At 47.2% G+C, this 17,981-nt stretch overlaps 1 protein-coding gene across 3 annotated transcripts in view; it reads right to left on the bottom strand.

Moving 5' to 3' along the window:
- The window catches only part of DOP1B (DOP1 leucine zipper like protein B), a 121,737-nt gene that overhangs the window by 38,825 nt on the left and 64,931 nt on the right, over window positions 1-17,981 (bottom strand). For all 3 annotated transcript variants that reach the window (XR_010343932.1, XM_064380135.1, XM_064380136.1), the window contains 5 exons: window positions 13,876-14,560; window positions 12,330-12,601; window positions 7,733-7,885; window positions 6,440-6,540; window positions 4,874-5,064 (listed from right to left, as the gene is read on the bottom strand). Coding sequence is in view for 2 of the 3 variants with exons in the window: in XM_064380135.1 (XP_064236205.1) it covers window positions 4,874-5,064; window positions 6,440-6,540; window positions 7,733-7,885; window positions 12,330-12,601; window positions 13,876-14,560 (1,402 nt within the window). In the remaining variant the exon portion in view is untranslated. The remainder of the gene's footprint in view (window positions 1-4,873; window positions 5,065-6,439; window positions 6,541-7,732; window positions 7,886-12,329; window positions 12,602-13,875; window positions 14,561-17,981) is intronic.

Raw genomic sequence — 17,981 nt, 5'->3', positions numbered from 1 at the left:
AAAGATCAATATTCATAAAACTCTCACATGAAACCCCACCACCGGGTTACATTACAGACAAAAGCAGACAAAGGAAGGTGGACAGGTTTTACCGAATGTTCAAGGATGGAATCATTTAGTTACGTTGTTATAGTATACTTAGGTATCATCACCTTCTGGAGAGAGCAATTTTTTTTTTTTTTTCTGAGATGGAGTCTTGCTTTGTTGCCCAGGTTGGGTACAGTGGAGGGATCTCGGCTCACTGCAACCTCTGCCTCCCAGGTTCTTGGAATTCTCCTGCCTCAGCCTCCCAAGTAGCTGGGACCACAGGCGCACGCCACCATGCCCAGCTATGAGAGAGCAATTTTTAAAAATACATATTATTTTTTCCTAGGAATTCCCTTTCAAGAAATGTATCTGGCTCTGCATGGTGGCTCACACCTGTAATCTCAGCACTTTGGGAAGCCAAGGCAGGTGGATCACCTGAGGTCTGGAGTTCAAGACCAGTCTGGCCAAAATGGTGAAACCCCATCTCTACTAAAAATACAAAAAGTTAGCTGGACATGCTGGTGGGCAGCTGTAATCCCAGCTATGCAGGAAGCTGAGGCAGGAGAATCATTTGAATCCGGGAAGCAGAGGTTGCAATGAACCGAGGTCACACAACTGCACTCCAGCCTGAGCCACAGAGCCAGACTCCATCTCTAAAAAAAAAAAAATCTGTCATTCTAATAAGGTTTTTAAGATGATCAAATGAGATAAAGGTACACAAAAGAGCTTTGAAAAAAACTATGCCATGGACATTAAGCAAGATCAAGAAAGGAAGAAGAATCAGACATCATAGATTGATGAGCTGCCTGAAGTACAGAGTAATATTTTAAAAATGGATTTCTACAGGATTACAGAAGTAGGGTGGTAAGCAGGACACTTCTTATTTTTTACAGAGAAAGAAAACAGCAGTGCTAAGTTGTTCTCTCCTCCTGGGAGGTGGCAGACCATTTCTGTGGTCGGCAGGAAACACAGATTAGAGGAAGCAGCAAGGTAGTGCCAGGGAATCTTTAAAGCCCAAGGAAGGCCGGGCGCAGTGGCTGACGCCTATAATCCCAGCACTTTGGGAGGTTGAGGCGAGTGGAACACTTGAGCCCAGGAGTTCAAGACCAGCTTAGACAACATGGCGAAATCCCGTCTCTACTAAAAATACAAAAATTGAGTCTGGGCCAGGCGCGGTGGCTCACGCCTGTAATCCTAGCACTTTGGGAGGCCGAGGCGGGTGGATCACGAGGTCAAGAGATCGAGACCATCCTGGTCAACATGGTGAAACCCCGTCTCTACTAAAAATACAAAAAATTAGCTGCGCATGGTGGCGCGTGCCTGTAATCCCAGCTACTCAGGAGGCTAAGGCAGGAGAATTGCCTGAATCCAGGAGGCGGAGGTTGCGGTGAGCCGAGATAGCGCCATTGCACTCCAGCCTGGGTAACGAGCGAAACTCCGTCTCAAAAAAAAAAAAAAAAAAATTGAGTCTGGATGCAGTGGCTCACGCCTGTAATCCCAGCATCTTGGGAGTCTGAGGTGGATGGATCACTTGAGGTCAGGAGTTTGAGACCAGCCTGGCCAACATGGTGAAACCCCATCTCTACTAAAAACACAAAAATTAGCGAGGCATGGTGGTGGGTGCCTGTAATCCCAGCTACTCGGGAGGCTGAGGCAGGAGAATCGCTTGAACCCAGGAGGCAGAGGTTGCAGTGACTCTAGGTAGCGCCACTGCACTCCAGCCTGGGTGACAGAGTGAGACTCCTTCTCAAAAAAATAAATTAAATTAAAAAAAAGTAAAATAATAACAAAGCCCAAGAAACTGTGGAGATAGAGCTTTTTTCTTAAAACAGACAAAGAAATACTAAAAAATGTAGCTGCCATAAATAGTAGCCAAACTTTTAGGAAGGTTCTTAGTTTACACTTTTTTCAGTTTTACTTTTTCTTTCTTTTTTTTTTTTTGAGACGAGGTTTTGCTCTTGCTGCCTGCCGAGGCTGGAGTGCAGTGGCACGATCTTGGCTCACTGCAACCTCTGTCTCCCGGGTTCAAGCGATTCTCCTGCTTCAGCCTCCCGAGTAGCTGGGATTACAGGCATGAGCCACCACATCTGGCTAATTTTGTATTTTTAGTAGAGATGTAGTTTCTCTATGTTGGTCAGGCTGGTCTTGAACTCCCAACCTCAGGTGATCCACACACCTCGGCCTCCCAAAGTGCTAGGATTACAGGAATGAGCCACTGTGTCCAGCCCCTCAGTTTTACTTTCTTATAATGTGGAACAATAAAATGTTTCCTATTTGATAGGGTAGTCAGCTTTTCCCCTAAAGGAAAACCGGAGGTTAGAGGTTTAGGCCAGGAGGCTTATAAAGAGAGGAAGCCATTTCATACACCTCTGCTTCCTTAGCTGATGGGCTGCTTTTCTCTGTAAGAGAAGATTGAGATAGGTGGTGTGGTGGCTCATGTCTGTAATCCCAGTACTTTAGGAGGCTGAGGCAGGTGGATCATTTGGGGTCAGGAGTTCGAGACCAGCCTGACCAACATGGTGAAACCCTGTCTCTACTAAAAATACAAAATACAAAAAAAAAAAAGAAAAATCAGTCAGGCATGGTGGTGTATGCCTATAGTCTCAGCTACTCAGTTGGCTGAGGCAGGAGAATCACTTGAACCCGGGAGGTGGAGGTTGCAGTGAGGGAGATCGCACCACTGCACTCCAGCCTGGGTGATAGAGCGAGACTCTGTCTCAAAAAAACAAACAAAAAGAAAATTGAGATAAATACAGGATATTTATAACCCAGCAAGCTAAACAAACTCACTCAAAGCTTGCAAACCATCCCTTAGGAAACTGTAATGTCATTAAATATAGCCATTGTAGGAAGTAATGTTAGTTCATAAAGTGCATTAGGTATTAATCATTGAAGTTTAATTGACTCATCAGGCTTATTTAGTTTTTCTTTTCTTTCTGAATTTCTACCTATATCCTTTTATATTTGTGTTAAAGATGCCTCTGGAAGTTCTTTGAACCAAAAGGTTTATTTATTCTTCATTTCTGATAATCTAATTAACAGGGTTTTATAGTCTAAATCATAGAGTACAGACAGAAAATAAACCACTTACCTTGTAGTTGAAGTTTCACAAATAAAAGTTGTTTTATTTATTCATTTGTTTGAGACAGAGTCTTGCTCTGTCACCCAGGCTGTAGTGCAGTGGCACAATCTCAGCTCACTGCAATCTCCACTGGGTTCCAGCATGAACCTCAAGTGATTGGACCTCAGGTGATCCACCTGCCTTGGCCTCCCAAAGTGCTGGGATTACAGGCGTGAGCCACCATGCCCAGCCAAAAATTCTTTATATAGGTAAAATACAACTGACCAGTTTACATGCATTTTTGACATTTTTGGTCACTCATACTTGGAGGCCACCTCAACTATCCCACCCCAGCTGGAGGCAGATGATCTGGGTAGAAGTGCTGCTAGTCCTGCAAACCCAAACTGAACAGCTGCGCGCCAGACATCCAACCTCAGTTCTTTTCTTTGAAGTGAAGGTGTCAGCTTGGGAAACAGCTACACAGGTGCTCTGTTCTCTCCTTTACCTGAGATGCACTTGAATTATTTTCTCTAGTGACAGAATCAAGAATCAGCTCTTTCTCCTGGAACATAGGTTACTACAATTTTAAAAATTTTAACAAATAATAATTGTATACATTTATGGGATACGATGCAATGTTTCAGTATATATACACTTCATAGAATAATTAGCTCAATCTAATTAACACAGCCCTCATCTCACTTATCATTTTGTTGTGGTCAGAACATTTAAAATCTACTCTCGGGCTGGGCTTGGTGGCTTACGCCTGTAATCCCAGAACTTCAGGAGGCTGAGGCGGGTCCATCACTTGAGGTCAGGGGTTTGAGACCAGCCTGGCCAACATGGTAACACCTGTCTCTACTAAAAATACAAAAAATTAGCTGGACATGGTGGTGGGCACCTGTAATCCCAGGTACTCGGGAGGCTGAGGCAGGAGAATTGCTTGAACCTGGGAGGCGGAGGTTGCAGTGAGCCGAGGTCACGCCATTGTACTACAGTTTGGGAGACAGAGTGAAACTCCATCTCAATCAATCAATGCAATCAATCAATCAATCAATAGAATGGTGGTCAATCAATCAATCAATCAATAGTAGAATGGTGGTCAATCAATCAATCAATAGTAGAATGGTGGTTACCAGAGGTTGGTGGGGAGAGGAGATGTTGGTTAAAGGGTAGAAGGTTCAGTTCCACAGGAGAAATACATGTTAGTGTCTACTGCAGAGCATGGTAACCATCGTGAATCATTTTCCTTTTTTTTCTTCTTTGAGACAGAGTTTTACTCTTCTGCCCAGGCTGGAATACAATGGTGCAGTCTCAGCTCACTGCAATTTCTGCCTCCCAGGTTCAAGCGATTCTCCTGCTTCAACCTTCTGAGTATCTGGGATTATAGGCACCCACCATGACACCCAGCTAATTTTTGTATTTTTAGTAGAGATGGGGTTTCACCATGTTGGCCAGGCTGGTCTCGAACTCCTGACTTCAGGTGATCCACCAGCCTCAGCCTCCCAAAGTCCTGGGATTACAGGCTTGAGCCACCATGCCCGGCGAATTTTCCTTTTTTAATAACAAAATAATCTTTTTTCAGTGAAAACAGCAAACCCACTCCCTAATAGTTCTAAGTGCTAGATCACTGGGTCCTTAAATTGTCGACGTCCTCACAATTTGCAAAGTACCATTTGCATCGAACAAAACACCTAGTGGGCCTCAGTCTCTCAATTATCACTGCTGAGGTCCAGTCCTCCACCTGTTCCTCCCTCACCCCTGGGTCTAGTACAGGCTGCTCACCGGCCGAGTTCTCCTGCTTGAGGCAGTGGATGGAGGTTCTCTGGGTTTTTGGCTGCAGCAGGAGCAGGAGCACGGGTTCAAGGATGCGAGCCACGTCCCCGAGGGAGAGTGCACGCACCAGCCACCCCTGGGCTGCTGCACTGATGGCTCCGTCTGTGCAGGCCAGGCTGTCCAGCACGACGAACAAGGACCTGTGGTGGGAAACATGCTAGTGGGTCTGTGCGCAGCCACCCCTGTGCACCAGCCACCGTGGCAGACACTGGGCACAGGGTGTCACCCAATGCAGCTGCCTAAGAGCTCCACCCAAGTGGGGCTTCCAGACCCAAGTGGATGAGGACAAGGGGGACTCAACTTTGGTTTCACGTTGGAATCACTAGCGGGAGCATTTAAAATCCCGATGCTCAAGCCTCACTCCAAATGGGTTATATCTGACTCTGCGCATGGGCCCCGGCATCAGGATCAGCTGGTGTCTCTAAGGCCAAGAGCCTGGCCTCACACCTAGACTTTCAGAGGTATCTGGGAAAAACAGTGTGGAGTAGAGTGTGCTGCAATCAAGTTTACCTTTTTTTTTTTTTTTTTGAGAGAGTCTTCTTGCTCTGTTGCCAGGCTGGAGTGTAGTGGTGCAATCTCTGATCACTGTAACCTCTGTTCGCCTCCTGGGTTCAAGTGATTCCCCTGCCTCAGCCTCCCAAGTAGCTGGGACTACAGGCATGTGCTACCACACCCGACTAATTTTTGTATTTTTAGTAGAGATGGAGTTTCACGATGTTGGCAAGGATGGTCTCAATCTCCCACCTTGTGATCCACCTGCCTTGGTCTCCCAAGGTGCTGGGATTACAGGCATGAGCCACCGCGCCCGGCCTCAAGATCACCTCTTAAGCATGCAGTCAGCGATGGGACAAGCACACCCACCCAGTGTAGTCATTGCCCCACAGGAGGGCTAGGCCATCTGCCCTCCCTACAAAGTCCCCTCGTCAGGGCATGTTGTAAAAGCTGGACAGGTGACTTCGGGGCACGCCAGGCTTCCTCACATCCCAACCAAATTAAGAAGATTCCTAACATGTATTCACATGTGTCTGGCCTAAGTTCACTTAGGGGCTTAAGGGAACCACTGACTGCTCCAGAGGGGTCATGTGCAGGGGTCAGGTTTTGTTGTTTTTTTTTTTTAAGATGGAGTTTCGCTCTTGTTGCCCAGGCTGGAGTGCAATGGTGCAGTCTTAGCTCACTGCAATCCGCCTCTCAAGTTCAAGCGATTCTCCTCTCTCAGCCTCCCAAGCAGCTGCGATTACAGGCGTGTGCCACCACGCCTGGCTAATTTCTGTAATTTTAGTAGAGAGGGGGTTTCACCATGTTGGTTAGGCTGGTCATGAACTCCTGACCTCAAGTGATCCGCCCACCATGGCCTTCCAAAGTGCTGGGATTACAGGCATGAGCCACCGCACCCAGCCATGGGGGTCATGTTTTCAGCTGCATGCACCTGTCCCTCCCCAGCCCCACACATTGGGCAGGAACCTCTGTGAAGCTTCCTCGTGCGTTAATGGTAGACCATAACGAAGCCCGCCTCACCTGTCAAAGGAGCGACTGTGAGATGTTACTCGACTGCCTTGGATCTCTCTTGTCAGGTGCCAGATCACGGAAAATCTAAACAGAGCTTCCAGCCTTATTCCCTTGATTAGGAAATAAATGGGAGTGAGGAACTTGGTTTTGTAACTGACCGCTGTCTTCAATCACCATAAACCCCATTTAAACAACAGATGTAAGACTTGAGCAGAACTGACAGCGACCACAGCGAAGATGCTGTGTTCTCCTTTGGCTGATTCAGCCAAAAGTAAAAGGAGAACCTGCGTCCAGGCCCTCTGACTGTTTACTTTAATACAGCAGCACATTAAGAACTCAGGCTGGGATTATAGGAACTCAGGGTCTCCCCTGTGGCCTGCAGTCAAAGGAAAACACAAAGGAGCATGACTCCTTGCAAGTGTCAGGGCCAAGTGTCTTAAAGAACGAGGACACACAATAGACTGCAGAGGAGACCCAGGGCAATAAATCCTCAATGAAATATTTTTAAAAATCAGTTATTATTATTATTTATTTTTGAGACAGGAGTTTCGCTCTGTCACCTAGGCTGGAGTGCAGTGGCATGATCTTGGCTCACTGCAACCTCCACCTCCCAGGTTCAAGTGATCCTCCTGCCTCAGCCTCCCCTGTAGCTGAGATTACAGGCATGTGCCACTATGCCCAGTTAATTTTTGTATTTTTAGTAGAGAAGGAGTTTCACCATGTTGGCCAGGCTGATCTTGAACTCCTGACCTCAGGTGATCCACCCGCCTCAGCCTCCCAAAGTGCTGGGATTACAGGCGTGAGCCACTGCACTGGCCTTATTATTTTTTTGGTAGACATGGATCTCACTATGTTGCCCAGGCTGGTCTTGAACTCCTTGCCTCAATTTCTTCCACCTCAGCCTCCCAAAATGCTGGGATTACAGGTGCGAGCTACCATGCCCCGCTTCAGTAAGTTCATAAAGAGATAATCAATTCCCTACAACTGCCTATTTTGCCAGCACCTGGCAGAAGCCCCGCGAGTCCTTCCAGCAAGTCTGGGTGGATTTCCCTGGTGAGCCTTGATACAGTCACAAACCGCACTTCCAGGGCTGGAAAAAGAATGGCTCACGCTTGCAGTGGTCTTCCAGTCCCAAAATCCTGGAATACCTCTGCCTATTTCATTAATCATGATGTTGACTCAGCCCCAGAAAGACTTCCACTGGATGGATGTCAGTCGGTCTTGGGCAGGTACAGCCATGGGCCAGGCCTGCAGTAGGGGGCGTGGCGCTGCAGGATGGAGGTGACGGCCAGAACGGCTCACCTTGTCAGGGTCCAGGAGGGCGTGGCAGATGATGTCCTCACAGATGTTGGCCATCGGGGCCAGGCAGTGCAGCCGGTAGAACAGTTCTACGGAGGTGACATGATGCTCCCTGGTCTCTTTGTTCAGCTGATTCCAAAGCACACGAGCCACCCTCTGGGACAAAGAAAAGGCAGGCGGGGACCATGTCAACACAGGCAGCACCAGCTCACATCCTCCTCACTCCATCAGTCCCAGCCCCAACATACTGGCTCTCACATACATTTTTTTTGGAGAAAATCCTCCATGTCCAGAGACACAGCACCAACAAATAAATCAAAGCAAGAAACCCACCAAAGGCCAGGCACCGTGGTTCATGCCTGTAATCCTAGCCCTTTAGGAGGCTGAGGTGGGTGGATCACAAGGTCAGGAGTTTGAGATCAGCCTTTGGCCAAGATGGTGAAATCCCGTCTCTACTAAAAATACAAAAATTAGCCGGGCGTGGTGGCCGGTGCCTGTAATCCCACCTCCTTGTGAGGGTGAGGCAGGAGAATCACTTGAACACAGGAGGCAGAGGTTGCAGTGAGCGGAGATCCCAAGATCACCCCACTGCACTCCAGCCTGGGCAACAGAGTGAGACGCTGTCTCAAAACAAAAAGAAAAAAAGAAAAAAAACGAAAAGAAACCCACCAACAATGTCATCCAGGCAGCAGGCAACGTTACAGGAGGTCAAATCTGGAGGTTTCTGGCCAGTTAAGAACACTGCAGCTCTTGCCTAGACCTCAACGTTACTTTCTGAAAGGTAATAAACTGGAAGCTGGACCAGAGGGGCTGAGGCATTCTTTCAACAGCCACGCACCAAGCCTCACCCTGAGCAGGTGCTGGGGAATCCACAGAGGCACCCGCTAAGGAGTTTGGTGAATTTGCAGTGGTTGTCAAGACCACCCATTCTGGAGTTCAGCTCCACAGCACTTGGTCACCACTGGGGTTTGCTCAAATTGGTTACGCAGAATGGGTGAAGAGCCAGGCCTGCCAGCTTTAATTCCACTAACTTGACTGTTCCGTTCTCTGTGCGCAACACTGTCACTCACTTTCAGGACTCTAATTGTATCCCAAATCCAGTCCTCCAACTTCCCAGCCCTGAACACAGCTCATTAAACATATGAGGTCTGCAAAGGGCTACAGCCCTCCCCAAGTGGCAGGGAGCAGGAGCCAGTGTGCCTGCCCCAACAAGGGTGAGACCCAGAAGGAGGGCTGGTCCCTACTTCTGCGAGGGGAATTTCTAAAGGCATTCTTATACTTCATAGACTACATTAAGTTTATATCTCATAGACTGGAGTATTTTAGGCATAACTTAGATCAAATAACTGTTTTTTGGCCCATTTCTTTCTCTTCTTTTTTTTTAAATGCACTCTCGCTCTGTCACCCAGGCTGGAGTACAGTGAGTGGCACGATCTCAGCTCACTGCAACTTCCATCCCCTGGGTTCAAGCAATTCTCCTGCCTCAGCCTCTGAGTAGCTGGGATTACAGGCACGCACCACCACGCTTGACTAATTTTTGTATTTTTAGTAGAGACGGGGTTTTACCATGTTGGTCAGGCTAGTCTTGAACTCCTGACCCATGATCCGCCTGCCTCAGCCTCCCAAAGTGCTGGGATTATAGGCGTGAGCCACCGTGCCCGGCATGGCCCATTTATTTCTACTCATCAAAACTGTCTTTCTCTGCACAGATCAAGTTAACCATTGACTGGCTCAAACTCCTAACCATTATTTTGTTAATTTTTCTCTAAGGGAAAGTGATTTCCAATAATCACGTAACAAATGAATTCTGATATAAAATTTTTTGACTAAGTAGACCCCCACTTCCTCACTGTCATTATCAAATATGTGTGCAAGAGACTCCCCTTCTGGAAGGTTTAAAAACACTTTCTTGTAGAGTTTTTGAGTTGATGCTAATCACAAAAACCATAGTTACTCCCTCATATATATTTTTTTGAGACAGGGTCTCACTATGTCCCGCAGTCTGGAGTGCAGTGGCACGATGTCAACTTACTGCAACCTCCACCTCCTGGGCTCCAAGTGATCCTCCCACCTCAGCCTCCCAAGTAGTTGGGTCTACTGGTGTGCATCACCATGCCAGGTTAATTTTTGTATTTTTCTGTAGAGATGGGGTTTTGCCATGTCGGCCAGGCTGGTCTCAGACTCCTGAGCTCAAGCAATCAGCCCTCAGCCTCCTAAAGTGCTGGGATTACAGGTGTGAGCCACTGCACCCGGCCTTCCTTCACATGTTTAAACCTTACTCTACTGCTCTGTTCTGGGTGTTGTCTTAATTACCTGAAATCTGCCATCACTACCTGATAAAGAAGGGTCAGGGCACTCTTGGGCTATCTGACCTTTTCCTGTTGCACTGTGGGAAGCAGGAATTCTGGTATGTAAGCTGTTCCACAGGATTAAAAAAAGGCTGAAGGATCAGAAAACAGCCTTGTCTGGAGTCTGGGAATTGGGGGCACATCCTGGCTATGGGTGAAGTTGCTGTGTCTCTAGTTCCAGCGTCTGCAACAGGGACAGGCACTAGCCAGCACTGTCCACAGCTCTAGAGCGTGTAATACATAAAGTATGCTCCAAGGAATAAATCCTGGCACTCTATCGCACAGTAGCATGACAACTGCTAACAATAATGCATTGTATATTTCAGATTGCTAAAAGAGAGGGTTTTGAATGTTTTCACAACAAAGAAATGATAAATGCCTAAGGTGATGGGCATGCTAATTACCATTATTTGACCATTATACAATGTATAAATGTGTCAGAATATCAAATTGTATCCATAAATATATACAATTACATGTCAATAAAAAAAAGTATGTTCTTGGCCAGGTGAGGTGGCTCACGCCTGTAATCCCAGCACTTTGGGAGGCTGAGGAGGGAGGATCACTTGAGGTCAGGAGTTCGAGAGCAGCCTGGCCAACATGGTGAAACCCTGTCTCTACTAAAAATACAAAAATTAGCTGGGCATAATGGCACACACCTGTAGTCCCAGCTACTTGGGAGGCTAAGGTGGGAGAATCGCTTGAACTCAAGAGGCGGAGGCTGCAGTGGGCCAAGATTATGCCATTGCACCCCAGCCTGGGAAACACAGCAAGACTCCATCTCAAACAAAAAAAAAAGTATGCCAAGCCAAGTGGTAGGTGCTACATGAAAATGAAAATAAAAACCAACACTTCAGAAAGAACTTGGAAAAGTTTCTCTCACTTCCCTAAAATAAAAAAGAAGGTATTTAGTACTGTCACTTTTATTCTATGAGTACCTTTTCCAAAGATTCATGGTCTCAATTCTTTCTTCTTTTTTCTTCCCTGTGCCTATACATAGTGTAAATATGCCAAATTTTCTGATCTCTGATCTCTGTGGGGCCAAGATGACACTTGCCTAATCGCTGCAGCTTATTGTGGTTCCAGTCCTAGCTTTAAGTTCTATCAATTCAAGATTTAATGTGACTCAACTCTAGCAGGAAGGGGAAACGTGGCACAAAAGTCAATGAGCAGCTGGGTGCGCTGGCTCACGCCTGTAATCCCAGCACTGTGGGAGGCCGAGGCAGGCGAATCACCTGACGTCAGGAGTTTGAGACCAGCCTGGCCAATGTGGTGAAACCCCACTCTATTACAACTACAAAAATTAGCCAGGTGTGGTGGCATGCATTTATAGTCCCAGCTACTCAGGAGGCTGAGGCAGGAGAATCGCTTGAACCTAGGAGATGGAGGTTGCAGTGAACCGAGATCACGCCACTGTACTCCAGCCTGGGCAACAGAGTGGGACTCTGTCTCAGAAAAAAAAAAAAAAATCAATGAGCAATTAAATATGGGCTCCCCCCAGGACCTGACACTGTAGATGGGGTCCCACCTCATGGAACCAAAGCTGAGCGGTGTGAGGAGTTCCACAGACAGACCCTCTCCCCAGCAACAAAGCCATAACCGGAGAAAATTATTTTAAAACCAATAACAACCAACCATTGAGAATCTGGTAATCATCCAAAGGGCACTCAGGAAATAAAGAAACATTTATTCTGGAAAATCTACTAAATTTCGGCAAAAGCAGCAAGAGTCGTGGCACTTGGGCCATGACCTGCTCGTCATCTCCTTCCTTCCCCAGCTCAGCTCCATGGAAACGTCACTATTCACGCTGATGAGTGTGGCCGAGAAAAAGGGTGCTCTCTTTTCCCAGCTCCCAGGCAAAGGCTTCTGCACCTTCTGGGAGGGGCAGGCCACCAGCACGTCACCTTCCCACCCTTTGCTGGGTGTGGCAGAATCCAGGAGTCTCCAGTGGAGGAGTCATGGGCTCCCTGCCTCTACCCAGACCCCACTCCCAGGCAGGGGTTCCACTCAGGCACAGCAGGCCCAGAATACTGGGGCCCCAGTTGCTCTCACCAGAGCTTGCCTGGAGGGTGAAAGTTACATGCTGGGAGAGGCAGTCTCAGAAGACCTGAGGCTACTGCCTCTGCCCAGTGCCCTGCAGGAATACCACTCCCAGAGAAGCTGACCACTGCCCCCATCCTGAGCAATACGGTTTGGAGTTTTGCTCACGGGGAGAAGCAGGCCTTAAGAAGAGTGTTTCCAGTGGCAAATACCTGATAGAAGTCTGTTTTCTCTGCGATGACTTTCAATATCCCTGGAGCAATGGGAGGAACCGTTACCATCTGCAGCTTGCCAAAAAAAGGGTTGTGTCCAGAGCTCTTATAGCGTTTCATCTTGTCTTCAATGACAAGCGCTAGGGACTGGGAATGGTTGATCACTTCCAGCAGAGTGGAAATGGCCACGTTCTGGAGGTAGCAGTCAGTCACACAGCAGCAAATGGTCATAAGGGATTTCAGCCAAGATGGAAAACTGAAATCACTGGCTCCTGAAAGAAGCCAGCCACAGAGGCAGAAACAAACAGAACCAGATGAGAATGGGTCCCCAGCCTGCAGATTCTCCAGCACCCTAGATCTGGGAAGTTACTCGAGAAATTCACCTGGACAGCAGTGTGCTAACCTCCTGCTGGTGAGACTTATTTAGAAATAATGTCTTTATAGAGGAGTTAAGATAAGTTCGTTAGGGTGGGCCCTAATCCAACGTAACTGGTGTCCTTATCAGAGGAACATGTCAAGGGAAGACAGGACACACAGAGGATACTGTGTGAAGACAAAGGCAGAGACTGATACAGATGCAAGCTGAGGAGCCCCAAGGGTTGCTGGCCAGCACCAGAGGCTGAAGAGGCTGAAAAGTATCTCACCCGGAGTCTCAGAGGAGCATGGCTCGGATGACACCTTGATCTTGGACTTGTGGCGGAATTTATGGTACTCTGTTAGAGGAGTCCTAGCAAACCAATATGTAAATATTGGCTGGGCACGGTGGGTCATGTCCATAATCCCAGCACTCTGGGAGGTGGAGGTGGGTGGATCACATGAGGCCAGGAGTTTGAGACCAGCCTGGCCAACATGGTGAAACCCTGTCTCTACTAAAAATATAAAAATTAGCTGGGCGTAGTGGCACGTGCCTGTAGTCCCAGCTACTGGGAAAGCTGAGGCAGGAGAATCACTTGAACCCAGGAGGCAGAGGCTGCAGTGAGCTGAGGTGGTGCCACCGTACTCCAGCCTGGGCAACAGAGCAAGACCCTGTCTCAAACAAAAAAATCTTTTTCAACAAGTATCATGAAATAGTCTAGTTACTACCACTGAACACCACTCATGTTCTAGGTCTTCTGATGGGCCATCTTGGACACCCAAGGCTTAAAAATATAGACCGCACCCTTACCACTTTGCCATGTAGTAAGACACAAGCCAAAAATGTACTAATTACAAATGAGGAATGGAACAAATGAGGCCAATAGCGCCTTCTTGGCTGACACAATTTGAGTGAGTCTGTAAATACAGGATGAGAATCTCTAATCTGAAAATCCAAAATCCAATCGGAAACCTGATTATTAAATACTCACTGGAGCATCTCGGATTTCGGATTTCTGGATTAGGAATACTGAACTGCTAAGTGTAAGGCAAATATTCCAAAATCTGAAAAAAGTCCCAAATCCAAAATACTTTTGGTCCCTGGCATTTTGGATAGGGGATATTCAACCCACATCAATCGCCTCAGTCCTATGATTCCCGGAAGAGGGACTTTGGCAGGAATGCCGCTCACCTGGCAGCTGGAAGAGCGTTTCACAGAGCTGCTCGGTCTCTTCCTCGGACAGGTAAACGGGGAAGGTGGCACAGTCCAGCAGCAGGTGGCAGGCAGCGGCAAAGGCCTCCCTGCATTCCTCCCTGGAACCCCCCAGGTCAATGACCACCTGCTCAACATCCCATTCTCCCCTGTTCTTTCTGGCAGGGCTGCTAGGTGAAGATGACGGCGATTCTGAACTTTTTGTCTTGAATGGAGACCCTCGAGCCGTGAACAAGTCTGAAAGCATCTGCTTAAACTGGGGCACGGTGATGGGCCTGGGCTCCCACGAGTTCTTCCTGCTGGAATTGTCAGCTGCCAGGCTCTGTGTCCCACCCCTGTCCCTCTTCCCTGCAGGCTCCTCGGCCTTGCTTTCTTCTCCTGACGCTGTTAGCTGTACTCCAAAAATGTTCTTGCTGGCGAAGTTGGCGATTAACTCTTGGATGCAAAGAAACGTCCTCTGCATGCTCCCGCCCTTCTTCCAAACATCGTCCCTTTCCAGAGAAACTCGAGGAAGCTTCAGGTGCTCAGAGAGCTCCGGTGACGAGGCACTGAGCCCGATCCCACTGTCCTCAGACTTCAGAGGGGGAAACGAGCCATCTTCATAGCCAGGAATCACTGCCTTGGTCTCCAAAATTATTTTGCCATTTTCACCTTTTACTGGACTCTAAAAAATAAAAAGATGTGAATTGTGCATCTCTTAACACCAAGATATTCAAGTATCAGTTGAAATCATGAATGTATTTCAGTTCTGTTTTTCAAAATCATCTCTCTCTAGAGAATCCTTGTGTCAAGTGTATAATAAAATTTAGGAGGCACCCAAAGAGGGAAGGAGAGGGGTGGGGGCAAAGAGGAGGCTGGTGCACCCACATGCTCTTCAGGGAGGCTGGCTTTTGGGCCTATTTTTCTTGTATTTTCGTCTAAATATACAACCCCTTTAAGAGTTCAAAAAAGTTGTTTAAAAATTGTTTCTGCCGGGTGCGGTGGCTCAAGCCTGTAATCCCAGCACTTCAGGAGGCCGAGGCAGGCAGATTACCTGCCACAATTTTCTGGGCAGCAGAGCGAGAACTATATCCAACATATTAACAAATGTGAGTGACGAAACTGAGCTGAGGATAAAATAAAGGTATGGGGAAATAAAATAAGGCCGGGCACAGTGGCTCACGCCTGTAATTCCAGCACTTTGGGAGCACTTCGGAATTTGAGACCAGCTTGGCCAACATGGTGAAATCCCATCTCTACTAAAAATACAAAAGTTAGCTGGGCGTGGTGGTGCACACCTGTAATCCCAGGTACTCAGGAGGCTGAGGCACAAGAATCGCTCGAACGTGGGAGGCAGGGGTTTGCGGTGAGCTGAGATTGCACCACTGCACTCCAGTCTGGGCAACAGATCGAGACTCCATCTCAAAAATAAATAAATAAATAAATAAAAAGAAGAGGAAAAAAGAAAAGAAATAAAATAAGAGGAAAGGCTCATGCCTATAACCTCAGCACTTTGGGAGGCTGAGGCAGGCAGATTACCTGAGGTCAGGAGTCTGAGACCAGCCTGGCCAACATGGTGAAACCCCATCTCTTTTAAAAATTAGCTGGGCGTGGTGGCAGGCACCTGTAATCCCAGCTACTTGGGAGGCTGAGGCAAGAGAATCGCTTGAACCCGGAACGTGGAGGTAGGAGGCAGGGAGCCAAGACTGTGCCAATGCACTCCAGCCTGAGCAACAGGAGTGAGACTCCATCTCAAAAAAAGAGAGGAGAAAGCTAGAATAAAGAGTCTCCTCAAAAAAAGTATGCATACATGTATACACGTGTATTTATATACATGCATGTATACGTACACACACACACGGGTGCGCGCGTGCGCGTGCACACACACACACACACACACACGGCGGCTTTTCCAAAGTGATGGCACTTCAGCCTTCAATCAATCAACCTTTTCTCTTTTCCTATACTGTTAGATAATATTACATTAAGTTTGAAACTCTTTACCATTTAAAACACCACACTCTGTGGGGAAGAATGTGAAGGCAGTATGTGATTTTTAAACATATTCTTATTCATATCTGTAGACTACTCATGCTTAAGCTTTCTTTTCTTTTTGAGACTGGGTCTCCCTTTGTTGCCCAGGTTGGAGTGCGATGGTGTGATCATGGCTCACTGCAGCCTTAACCTCCTGGGCTGAAGCGATCCTCCCACCTTGGCTGCCTGAGTAGCTAGAAGTACAGTTGTACACTAACATGCCTGGTTAATTTTTTATTTTTTTATTTTTTATGCAGATGGGGTTTTGCTGTGTTACCCAGGCTGCTCTTCAACTCCTGGGCCCAAGCAGTCCTCCTGCTTTAGATTCTCAAAGTGTTGGGATTACAGGTGTGAGCCACTGCCTAGCCAAGCTTTATGTCTTAAATTATCATGGCTGGGCACAGTGGCTCACGCCTGTAATCCCAACACTTTGGGAGGCCGAGATGGGCGGATCACCTGAGGTCAGGAGTTCAAGATCAGCCTGGCCAACATGATGAAACCTTGTCTCTACTAAAAGCACACACAAAAAATTAGCCAGGTGTGGTAGTGTGAGCCCATCGTCCTAGCTACTCAGGAGGCTGAGGTGGGAGAATCACTTGAACCCAGGAGGCGGAGGTTGCAGTGAGCCGAGATCATGCCACTGCACTCCAGCCTGGGCGACAGAGCGAGACTCCGTCTCAAAAATGAAATAAAAAAATTATTATTATCAGGATATTTTTTCTCAATAGCTAGAACAGCTAGGGGAAAAAAAAGTAAAACTTCTAAATTGAGATGGCAGTCTGTAATTAGTCTGTAAATTGACATTCAATTCCTATCAGGCAGCTCATTACCTCCAAAACCAACCAATACACACAGGTCTCTCTCAGAATGCCTCCCTTTTTAGTCTGTTCACACACCTGTCTGCCACTTCAATGAAGTGACTTCAAGAGCAAAATTTTCAAATCCTTAGATAACATCAAAATAAAAATAATTCAAGCATGGGCGTCCAACTGTTTCTGGGACCATTATCATTAGTGTTTTTGGAAGACAATCTGGCAACATCTCTCACAGTGTACAAGGACCATGTGTGCTGTGTGGTTGCAACTCATAGCTAAGAATGTATCCATCAGAGACACTAATCCCCAGGGACAAGTTGTATGAGGATGCTGACTGCGGCACTGTTTTTAACAGTGAAAAGCTGGAAATAACCTAAGTAATATCTAGGGAAATCACTGAAGAAATTATAAACCCATATCATAGATCATTATGCAGAAGTGAAAAAGAATAAATGCCTTTATATACTCTGTTATGCAAAGATGTTTCCAAAATATTGTTTGAATGAAAAGTAAAGGGCTGGGCACAGTGGCTCATGCCTGTAATCCCAGCACTTTGGGAGGCCAAGGCAGGTGAATCACCTGAGGTCAGGAGTTCGAGCAGTATGGCTAACATGGTGAACCCCCAACTCTACTAAAAATACAAAAAATTAGCCAGGTGTGGTGGTGTGCACCTGTAATCCCAGCTACTTGGGAGGCTGAAGCAAGAGAATCACTTGAACCTGTGAGGCAGAGGTTGTATTGAGCCGAGATAGCGCCATTGCACTCCGGCCTGGGTGATAGAGACTTTGTCTCAAAAACAAAAACAAAAAAGAAGTAAAGCAAGTCAGAGAACAGTGTATGTTATGGGTTGAACTGTGTCTCCTAAAAAGGTGTTGGAGTCCTAACTCCTCGTACTCGTGAATGTGACCTTAATTTGAAAATAGCATCTTTGCAGATGATCCATTAGGATCATTAGGGTGGGCCCGAATCCAGTACGACTGGTGTCCTTATAAAAAGGGCAGCTCTGGACACAGAGACAGACAGGCACACAGGTTGACGGCCAAGTGAACACAAAGGCAGAGACTGGGTGATGCTTCGACAAGCTGAGGAATGCCAAATATTGCCTGCAAACCACCAGGAGCTAGCGGGAGGTATGAGACACTCTTTTTCCCCGGTGCACTCAGGAGGGGCCAACCTTGCTGATGCCTTCCTGTCAGACTCTGGCCTTCAGAACTATGAGAGAACAAATGTCTGTTGTTGAAGCCACCCAGTCTGTGG

The sequence above is a fragment of the Aotus nancymaae genome, unplaced genomic scaffold, assembly GCF_030222135.1.
Source record: "Aotus nancymaae isolate 86718 unplaced genomic scaffold, 86718_ANA_hifiasm-v0.15.2.pri h1tg000022l_1, whole genome shotgun sequence".
Lineage (NCBI taxonomy): Eukaryota > Metazoa > Chordata > Mammalia > Primates > Aotidae > Aotus > Aotus nancymaae.
This window is presented reverse-complemented; position numbering and strand designations above follow the sequence as displayed.